We start from the raw sequence: 11127 nt of genomic DNA, 5'->3' as shown, positions 1-11127 counted from the left end.
TTGCATTTATGTGACTGTAGCACCAGTTGGATTGCAATGGCCATGATTCCTGTTACATCTGATCTTGTTTATTCCTGTAGTGCAGTAGTTTTCAACAGGGGTTCCGGGACCCCTAGGGGGTCCTCAAAGTTACTACAGGGGGGGTGCCAAATTGGTGATAGGATTTTTTTTTTTACATGAACCATAGCATCCCTATGCTGAGGAGCATTTTAGCCAAAAAGTACAGATCTACAAGCTCACAACGCCTCACAGCATCAAAGAGGTCTGGTGTTGAGGGAAAAAAGGAACAGATAATGTACAGAGCGAAGTGGTTAGTGGTTAAATGTCTGAAAACATACACTGACGATAGTGCTGTCAAACAAGTCTATGAAACTATCTATGAAATCAATGAAAAGGTTTAATCTGCAACACACTAGTAGAGGCGGTCCACGCACTGATTTTTCTTTTCTTTTTTTCTAGTCTGTGTCATGCTACCTTGTCAGGAAGGGGGCTAAATACCTAGGCAGAAATTACATATTTGTACTACATGCAAAAAACTGCATGGTTCTTGCCCAAAACTGCTGGAGATTGGCATAAATGTGGCATGACTGTACAGGGGAGGCTTGTAGGTATCCATGTAACCCATTTCCATTGACATATACTTTATTGAGGTGACAGCTCAAGGGACCATTTGGAAAATGGTGATGGCCTTTTTCCCTTGCCAAAATGTTGTCTTACTTTGAATCATTAGGTATTTAGCCCCCTTCCTGACAAGGTAGCATGACACGGTTGGTCCCACTGGAAACCTGAGGTTGAGCGTGCCTTGCCGGCATTCCAGCCAGCAATACCTGCAGGTCTCATAGGGGTAATAAAGCATTGAAAAAAACGTCTTTGGATCATCAAAATCTTTATATTAGAGGTCCTATGGATGTATAAAGTCCAGACTAGATAAAAAAGAATAAGGGGGGTGCGCGTGGACATTTTATACAATATGTAGTGGGGGTCCCTGCTTCATCTTTCTCTCGGTAAGGGGAAGGGGTCCCTGGGCTGAAGAACGTTGAAGACTCCTGCTGTAGTGTATTGGCTGAATAATTTGTTGTATTTTCATTGCTCATAACATTATTATTTTGGTTGACTATTGCTATCAATACAAGTCCTACTGTACTGTGTGTACAGTATATATAACACTCCTATTCTTATATGTGTTCCAGGTTCTCAAGCCACGGTAGCCACTAAGAGTGTTGCTGTGGGCACCCCGTCTCTGTTGCTTCCAGGCACATCTCCTCTGAAGAGAAAAGCTGTAGAGCCAGCTAATAGCCCAGCAGCAAAGCAACAACACTTAGACTTGCTGCCTTCTCAGGACTCTGAAGCCCCATCCCTCGGTTCAGATGATGACCCCACCTACCGTCCCAGCACATCTAAATTGGACGACATCAGTGAACAGTAAATGAAATTTGCTTATTAGATCTTTGTTAACCACATGAACATTAGCATCCACATTCTGGGCATGTCATAGGTGAATATTTTGCAAAAATCGACATATACGGTAGCTAAAAAAAGAAAAGAAAAAAAAAGAATCAGTGAATATGGCACATTGCAACGCAACATGTTGGCTTGTAGATCTCCTATTTTCTCTATCTAATGTACAACATTAACATTGTACAGTACGTATATAGAGTTGCCCGATAGGAAAATGTATCCTCATCATAATTAGATTTTATTCAGTTATGCTGACACGACAAAGTTCTAATCTTCTAGAAGATTATACACTTTGTAAAAAGTCTTTTTTGTTGTGTGTTTTTCTTTGTCAACAGAGAACCAACCAAGCCACAGGATACGGTGAAGTACTTGGTCTACGAAGATTGCCTGCTCGACCTTTTCCGTATATGCCCCACCTGCTCAAGTGTCTGCAAGGTGCAGACCTTTGTAAAAGGAACATTCCTTACCGTGACCCAGAGGTGCAGCCACGTGTTATGTGAATACACCAGAAAATGGAAGAGTCAACCACTGTTACGCAGCACTCCAGCAGGGAATCTGCAGCTATCAGCTGCTGTGTACTTCACAGGCTCTTCTTTTCTCCAGACAAACAAGGTTGGTAAAGAATAATGGCATCATCAGGGGTGCACATAACTTTTTAGGTCTAGTACTCAGAAGAGCACCTGGAGATGTGAGTCGGTGCGCACCAAATAAATGGTCTCGTTTTGGCAACGGGGGGGGGGGGGGGGGGGTTAGTGCAGCACTGCTTCAGCCCAGCCCCGCACATGAACTCTGCAGCCGCACTGAAGCCCCGGACAGACGCTCTGCTTCCAAATTCCGAGATTTTCGCCGTTTTTTTTTCTCACACGCCGTTAGAAGCCCCCAAGGTTGGTGCCCTGTGCTGCACTGCTTTTATCCGCCAGATTAGGACGTTCACAGCATATTTTGCACCGTTATGGTGCGTTCCTCATCGGTGAAGAGTGCCTCTAACAGCCGCTGCTGGCTGCGTGCACGCAGCGAGGCGACGCGAGGCGACGCGAAGCAACAATCACACAAGCACGTGCAGCATGCGTCCCCTTCCCCTGCGCCTAATGGCGCAGGGGAAGTTTAGTTTTGCTAAAAAAGTTTAGTTTTGCTAAAAAAAGAAAAGCTTGGAAATTCCTGTCCCAGCTGTTGGTACGCAAAAGCGCCTCGCGTCGTCTGATGTGGTGCGCATTATTTATTTTGGGTGCGCATGCGCACCTGCGCACCAGTTATGTGCACCCCTGGGCATCATCTAAAGTGTGTCTTCTCCCACTGCTTTGTGTCTTTTTTGTTTTTAACAGATACATTTGAATTACTATAGGTCAGTGCTACAGAGGGATGTGGTATGAACACTGTTACAGTTACATTCTTATTTGACATTACAGGTGCTCAATGCAATGAACGTGAGAACCTTCAGCAGAATGTCACATCGCAATCATGTGGACAAGTACATTATGCCTTCTGTTCTACATAAATGGCGGACACACCAGGCGGACTTGCTTGAGGGACTTAAACGGAGGGCAACAGTATCTCTTGGTGGAGACATGAGAGCTGACAGCCCAGGCCACTGCGCAAAGTACGGCTCTTACTCCATGATGGATCTCAACACTAACAACATCGTTGATATCCAGCTGGTACAGGTACTGTAAATAGATTGTGAAACTAGAAAATGTGATCAGTATAGAGCACAGAACTTCACCAATGAGGCAGATCTGTTATTCACGTGTGTGTGTGTGTGTGTGCGCGCGTTTATGATACACAGAGCAATGAAGTAAAGAGCAGTGTCCACATGGAGAAGGAAGGGCTGATCCGGAGTCTAAAATACCTTCACAAAGCTGGCGTCAAGGTGGATTGCCTGGTGACAGACCGACACAACCAGGTTCAGAAGTTCATGAAGGAACAGAAATCTGAGATTACCCACTATTACGATGTGTGGCATTTATGTAAAGGTAGGTTATTACGGGAAATGTTGTTTATTGATCATTTGTAGCACCGCTACAGTTGTGCAACAACCACCCTATAAAATATTTTACATATTTTCTAACTGTTCACAGCTCTTACCAAGAAGTTGGTTGCCATCTCAAAGTTGAAGGAGTGCACTAAAGTCAACTTGTGGAAGCAGAGCGTGAAGAATCACCTCTACTGGTCAGCATCTGGTTCGTCCAGTGGAGAGGAAACAGTTGCAAAGTGGACTTCTGTCATCAACCACATCACCAATGTTCATGTCCATGACAATCCACACTTCCCCATGTGCCTCCATCCCCCCTCCACTGACAAAAACAAGTGGCTGAAGCCTGGTATGACTCTTCAATAGCAGACTCTTGTCATTTGAATCCTGTAATATGCTCTCAAGATGCAATCCACTGAAAATATTTGATATAGTATACTCTTTCCCCCTGTAGCATCAAAGGCCGTCTTCAAGCTGAAGACGGCATTTACAAATAAACGTGTTCTGGGTGATGTGAAGAAGCTGAGTCCTCTCTACCAGACGTCTGCCTTGGAGGGGTTCCACAGTGTGATCCTGCGGTTTGCACCGAAAAATGTGGTCTTTTCCTACCTAGGAATGCTTTGCAGGTAAATTATATTGTAATCATGTTGTCTATATCGTGTTGCAATATTATGCAAATGATAACATTCATAATATCAGCGACTGAGTATTTACAAAAGTGCTGTATAAATTGTATGTATGTATTATTACAATGAAAAGAAGGAAGTCTGCACACTGTTCTCAAGCAAATATAAGAGAGAAAGAGATTTTTTTTATTTGCCTGATGAAGACCTAGAAGGTCGAAACGTTGCAAAATAAAAAGTGAGTTTCTTGGAGCTTGAGAACAGTGTGCGGGCTTCCTTCTTTTCATTGATTCTTCCCTTGATGTCCAGCACCTGGCCTAAATGCAGGCGTGGGATGTGCACACAATCCTCTTTGAACTGTATTACAATGCCATTTCATTTGTAAATATTGTGCATCTGCTGCCTTCTTACATGCTAGTGCCAGTATGTAAAAATACCATCTTCTAGCCATCTACAAACTATCTTGGGTTCATCCCATTCTTCTAATTTCAGGCTTTACCTGGCCGCATTGCATTTCAATGAAAATGCTGGACGTCTCCAAGCGATCACTGCAGCAGGAGCTCCGCGGTACAGCATACGGTTTCCCAAGGCCAAGAAAGGCGGCCATGTTGTCACCGCGGTTAAGACCAACTATACTACCGGTTAGTTACATGTAATTCTCAAGTTTCTGATTCAAGTTTTAATCTGCGTACCGTGGTCATCAGTCAAATTGTGCACCATAAATGTTCCAATTACATTGGAAACATTTGAGACCATATGAATTACTCAAACTACTGTACATGCTGTTGTGTTCTCTCCTGTATTGTAGAATATGTGACAGAGCTTACAGACCTCCTCTTTAATGAGGTCTTCCCCAACCCTGCACCTTTTGTGGCCAAGATGAAAGAGTTGCCTGTCCCTGGATTCCTGTGCTCACAGTACGAGCATCCTGAAAAGGCTGCTGCAGTTGCCGCCCATCTGTCCCGGTTCATCCGCCCAGAGCCAGAGTCAATGGAGCCAACGCCTGGTGGTGACCCAACACCCGTCTAATCCCTTTCCCTGTCACCCTCTTTCTGCCACAGGGTTGTCCAGATTTCACACCAGTGCAGCTGTCAATTTTACACATACACACCTTAGCTGTTTGGGCGCAAATAAATCAGTGCTATTGAACAGTCTTTTAAGTCTGTGTGTGTTTTTACAAACATTGAACCAATTAAAAGTATTAAAAGTTCTTCGGACTAAACCTCCTGAGGATCCTTTGGAAACTGACGGTCAAACAACCTAACTCAGGTTTCTTTGTCATTCTAATCAATGATGGACATAATTATTTCCACATCACTGGTCAAAAACCTCCTAACTCCACTTGAGCTGTATTTGGGTAAAGTGATGATAATATAAGGACACATGCAAGTATCTGACAATGTATAAAGTCACCATACCAACTTTGAGGCAGTGTTGTGTTAAAAATGTTTTCATTTCCTGAAATATACATTTTGGACATAGTTGGCTTCTGCCCGACAGCAGAGATATTCTGCCTGCTTCTGTGCTCCTGAGCATTTGCTCTTACAAAGGGTGTGTGCAAAAATGTCATCACTAAAACAATTATTGTAAAAGCTGTCTAACAATTCTATGACATATATTATAGTTGTATGGAATGACAGAATAACTGTGTACATAAACATCCAGAACATAGTAATGAAAATATTGTTTATTTAACCCATTAAAACTGGGAAAGCATCTGTCATTTTATACTTTAGCTATATAAACATAAGTTTTCTCAGAAAACTTTTAGGATTTAGAACAGTGGTTGTCAAAAATAGATCTACAAGCTCACAGCGTGTCACTTTGAGCCAAGCTGCGAGCTTGTACATCTGCTATTTTTGAATTCCTTAGTATAAGTCTTTGAACATTTTCTTCATAAATATTCTCCTGAGGGTCCCTGGCACAAAACATTTTCAAATGGGGGATCCGCGGCCAAATACATATCATTTTGGGGTCCTTGTAGACTCAGATTAAATGGCAGGCCTAAATCCAGTGTATTCCGAATCTTCGTCAGGGTACTCTTCGTGTATCCGTTGCACAATACAGGAAGGCAAGATTCTCCGGTCCTTCGGTTTCAGGGGTCCCCAGACCCAGGACACAAAGGATCTGTAGGCCAGGTAGCGAGCACGCCTGTAATGACAAAATAACAATGAATGAAATGTGACCTTTTGTGCTGTTTTCTCTCCCTGCCTGAGGGTGGTGCTATTAACCCTGTTTGGTGATTGAACTGGAGACTCATGGCGCCAACTTCAAAGTGAACATCTGCTAATGCCAGTTTCATCTATTTTTCCTGGTTGTCAATCAGACTGCTGTACTGCCATTTAATCACCAACTTTAGTGTTAATTTACTAGTCTCTGTTGTTCTTGAGCATATCTTCTGTCACCTATACTGTACTGTAAATGGAGGGCCTTGAAATAACAAAGGGGTATATGGGTATATCAGGGTCCCCACAGCAATGAATTTCCAAAACTTTTCCAAAACTTTTCCAGAATATTTAGCCCAATTTCCAGGCCTATAAAACAAATCATTCAGCGCAATAATGTGTCTCTTACTCCTATGTACAATGCCCAAAGATAGGCAGTGTAGCAAAAAATAAAGCATAGAATATAAAATAGTACAATTTCATTCAACATTTCGTGCAAAATTAGGGCATATTGAAAAATAGGAGGGGTGGACGACGTCGTTGCACGGTTCGTTGTCGCTCGCGGTAGGTCAGGACGGTCTCAAAAACATGTAACATGCTTCGCGTCACGTCGCATCGCTGGCAGTGCGGATGGGATGTTACACAGCCTGTTCGGCGAAAAACTACTTATGTTACATATTTCGTGTAATGTTATACATGTTTATGAAAATATTTTGTATTAAAAAAAATCAATAGCCAAAAACAATGCATAGCCAAATATTTTTCCAGGACCCTTGATAAATTCCAGGACCTTTGATCAATTCCAAACCTTTTCCAGTACTGGATTATTATTATTTTTATTTCAAAATATTTCCAGGAATTTCATGACCGTGGGGACCCTGGTATATGGAATGGTCAAGGCAATGCAATATAAAGCAGGACTGGACAGCATTTTCATTGAATGTCTATGACCATACAGCTATCATAATCCTTGAGTGATACTGTAACATTGTGAATCCTTCCATAGTTTATTTTTTAATAGTGATTATATATAATATAATATGTGGTTCTAAATCTTACCCGTTTTTGAAGGGCATGTGTGCCACTGCCATTTGATAAACAAATGCAATTTATCTACATTCCAAATAAATAAATATTGGTCTAACTTACTCAAATCTCTCCTTCTCCGGCAGTGGGCCATGGTCTGCCTGGTAAATGTTGAGGGCATTCTGCAGGGAGTATGGGTTCAAGCAGACAGGCTCAATTCCTGGATGGAGAGTCATGCACTCCAGCTCTTCTGGCTGTTCACTTAATTTATTCAGAACCTGTTGGGAGTATGTACAGTATAAGGTTTTTTAGTACTTCACTAGTTGTGAATGTTCACAGGTGATGATCATTGTAGAAGATGTTTTTATTAACATACCACATTGATAGCTTTGCAGCAGATATTGTGAGCCACATTAGGCATTGGCCTGCATTTTCCACAGGTGCACCTGTATGATTACAATTCACAGTGACATTCACAAGACATTCACAATGTACAATGTAGGCATTTAGCAGACGCTCTTATCCAGAGTGACTTACAATTAGTCCTGTAGCAAGCCCTCAAAAAAGGCCTTAGTTTTTGAGATACCCCCACCAAACCAAAAGGTGCATAGATTATTTCATTTTGAGAATTGCAGGCCTCAATACAGAGAAGCATTACACAAATGGAATACTGTGATTAGTAGATTAGATTATTAGAAATCTCATTTGCAATAAAACTGTACTAGATCTCTCCACACAACCGCTGGTTACTGTTTAATAGCATCTTAGGCTATGCAGTAACAGCTTGTTTGACATAAATGTATGTTGTTTTTCTAAATGAGGGAAAGTAGAGGAGTCCACACTACAAAGGTACCATTTCCGCCTAAACTAAAAGTATGTTTAAAGGACTATATTTCAGTATTTCTTTAGGTAAGTTACATTCTGACTCTTTGGTGATGTAGGGTAGACACCTGGTTCATACCTCAGCACATTTGATGAAGATAAGAGTGAGCATTCTCAGGTTATAGCATATTTGGTCACCTTTGCCCTATTCGGATTTGCCTTTTTCAGAGATTGAGGTAGTTCTAAAGAATAGCCAAAAAAACTAATTTTGCCCCAAAATAAAATTTCACAACAATCCATTTCACTAATGGGAGACCCTAAATATAAGAAAACATGGTTGTGTTTTGTTCTAACTCGGGTGGGGGTATCTCAAAATCTGAGGGCCTCTGCTACAGGACTAAATAAGCAAGGTAATCACATACTGTACATAGAAAGCAGAGAGACAGTGTAGTGCCTAAAGAAACTAGTATCCCATGTAAATCAAGAACCTAGCGTCAGTCAATATGCTATTAAAATAATCTGTACATTGAAAACTATAGGATACCAGGTCAAAAAAATACAAATATGTCAACATGCAATCTAAGCCATTGGTTCTCAAAGTGGGGTCCGGGGACCCCCAGGGGTCCTTGAGGGAGTTCCAGAGGGTCCCCAGCTAAATGATAGATTAGGCACCAAATGGACCCTTGAGGGTCTGTAACTCTGAGAGTGTACAAATGGAACCAAATGGACCCGTTAGGGTGCATTTGGTTCCATTTGTACACTCTCAGAGTTAGATTGACAAAGATTTTACATTATCAATTGCGGCCCAAGTGATAGAAATGCCATTAAATGTAGCCCTAATGTATGTCAAACTGGGGGGTCCTTGAAATTAAAATGGTTGAGAATCACTGCTAGAGCCGTGGGGGTCCCTGGCATATCTTTTGAAATGGGGGTCCGTGGGCTAATAAGTGTCAATTTGGGGGTCCTTGACATGAAAAAGTTTGAGAACCACTGATCTAAGCCACAGTGTTACTAAATATGTTGTCAACCAATGGAATATTAATTATATGAAGTCGCACAGTAAAGATATCTGAACAGCTCAGAGCACAACGTTTTGTTGCAATGTTTTCTGCTAGGCAACAAAACTAAAAACATGATGGCTGCCAGTTTGATCAGTGATTTACACTGGCAAAACAAAACTGGTAAAATACAAAATGTGTTTTTGTTCTATGCTTTTTATCAATAGCCTAGGTATGCTACTCAGTAGTACAGTTTATAACTTGTAATAATGGTATAGGGAAAAAAGATTTGCATTTGAGGTTGCTCAACCTCATCTGGTTCGTCGGGTTCTGGAGGCTCAAACATGTATGGCTGTACATTTCCAATAAAACTATTTGAGGCAGCCATTCTTCTGTTTGAATCAGACCGGGCGAGTCAACAAAGCAGTCAGCTGCAACGCTTGTCTTCCATGTGGGCGTGGAGCACACGCACGCGCGCGCGCGCGCACACACACACACACACACACACACACACACACACACACAGTCACACACACAGTCACACACACACACACACACACACACACACACACACACACACACACACACACACACACACACACACGGGTGCGCGCGTCAAACTCAAGCGGGCACGCGCGTCAAACTCAAGCGGGCACGGGCACGCGCACACAGCGCACACGCACACACACGAGAGACTCGGTGGAGGAAAGCCTGGTGACGCGACGTTAGGAATAAACCCTCTTTGGACGGAGGCGGAGCTGAAGCGAGAGATACTTCCTTGAGTGGGCGTGGCTTCAGCTGTGCTGGACACGCCCCTACAGTCCGAAGCAGAGAGGCCAGGAACAAAATGCATTGTTTTTCATCCATTTTGAAACATGAGTTTCTAAACTTGGCGATTTTTTTCACCATTCAAATTTGGTCTGTTGGTTAATAACACATTCCTCTGAGCTGTGACAAACTGGGAATACATATTGTATCATATTTATTTTGCTTTCCGTGCTCTTTAAGTAAAAAAATCACACCCTGTGTGAAGGTAGCGGCGCCTTTGATACATTTTGTCATCGATGTGTTTATAATGTGTTTATAGCCACGTGTCACGTGAAGCTTGACCAATCACTTTGTTGACGTACGCACCTGACCAATCAGAACGTTGACGTACGCACACGGACAAAGTCAGGTATAGAGCGGCTAGTGCCGCTAAAAATGTTAGTACTTTTTCCACCATTGCCATTTGGTTCTGTTTCTTTGCACCCTCTCCGAGTCAAAAGGAGCACTATGGAGTTTGACTGTGTACCGTGTAGTCCCGTGATGATACAGCCATTGTAACACACACAAAGAAGAGAGAAACAGAGATGAATTAGTCCAGCATCCTAGCAGAGAGTTAGGAATCCACCTGCTTTGTTCATGAGGTTTTGTCAACGGCAGAGAGAATAACAGGTGTGGTGATGATTTAAAAAAAAAAAAACGGCGTTGGAATTCAAACACACACTGCGGCGCAAAAAAGAGACAAAAGATACTGTCTAATAACACAGAACAAAGAGAGGGAATAAATGCAAAATAACTTCATCCAGACAGCAGCCAAAGAAAGAAAGAAAGGCCCCCGATAGGCTGCCTCGACAAAATAATACCTTTTTTCAGTGTATTTCTTTTTGTTTTTTGCTTAAAACATGCTGCAGCTCATGTGCACGCTGTACCTCAGAGGCAAGCCTTCTAAGAAGAGGGTACGTGTGTGCGTGTGTGTGTGTGTGTCTCCGTCACCGTTGGCCCGATCGGCCCGATCGACGTGAAACTGTGTGCGCACACTCCTTGGATGCCAGAGCAGAACCTCTGACCCACATTTTTTTCACAATGGCCTGTTTTAGCGCCACCAACTGCAAAACACAGTTTTTGATATTACTCCTACAGATTTTGTCCAAACATCAGGCACATCGTTACACAGTATCTCCATAGTCATGTGATCAAGACGGATCTGCCCGATTTTTCATATTCCATCCTGATTGGCTAGAATTTAGCATCTTAAGTTTGCAGGAATGGTTCGCTTTGAACAAAATGCCTCAAGTCATGAA

The 11127-nt window shown here is 42.4% G+C and overlaps 1 protein-coding gene and 1 long non-coding RNA gene across 2 annotated transcripts; one reads left to right on the top strand and one right to left on the bottom strand.

Annotated features, from left to right (window-relative positions):
• Positions 1–1620: 1620 nt before the first annotated feature.
• LOC311050660 (uncharacterized protein) lies at positions 1621–4057 on the top strand (the record flags this gene model as incomplete). The annotated part of the gene is made up of 6 exons (XM_084064746.1): positions 1621–1643; positions 1794–2070; positions 2865–3119; positions 3242–3428; positions 3534–3776; positions 3882–4057. The coding sequence occupies 6 exons, from the start codon at positions 1621–1623 to the stop codon at positions 4055–4057; spliced, it is 1161 nt and encodes a 386-aa protein (XP_083920872.1).
• Positions 4058–5948: 1891 nt separating this feature from the next.
• On the bottom strand, positions 5949–7766 carry LOC311050436. The gene is made up of 3 exons (XR_014601302.1): positions 7618–7766; positions 7365–7519; positions 5949–6201 (listed from the first exon to the last, which is right to left on the bottom strand). It is a non-coding gene; the product is annotated as an uncharacterized lncRNA (long non-coding RNA).
• Between the last annotated feature and the right edge of the window lie 3361 nt (positions 7767–11127).

Source organism: Gymnoscopelus microlampas, assembly GCF_963454915.1.
Source record: "Gymnoscopelus microlampas genome assembly, chromosome: 8".
NCBI lineage: Eukaryota > Metazoa > Chordata > Actinopteri > Myctophiformes > Myctophidae > Gymnoscopelus > Gymnoscopelus microlampas.
Note: the sequence above shows the minus strand (reverse complement) of the source record. Positions and strands in the feature narration are given on the sequence as shown.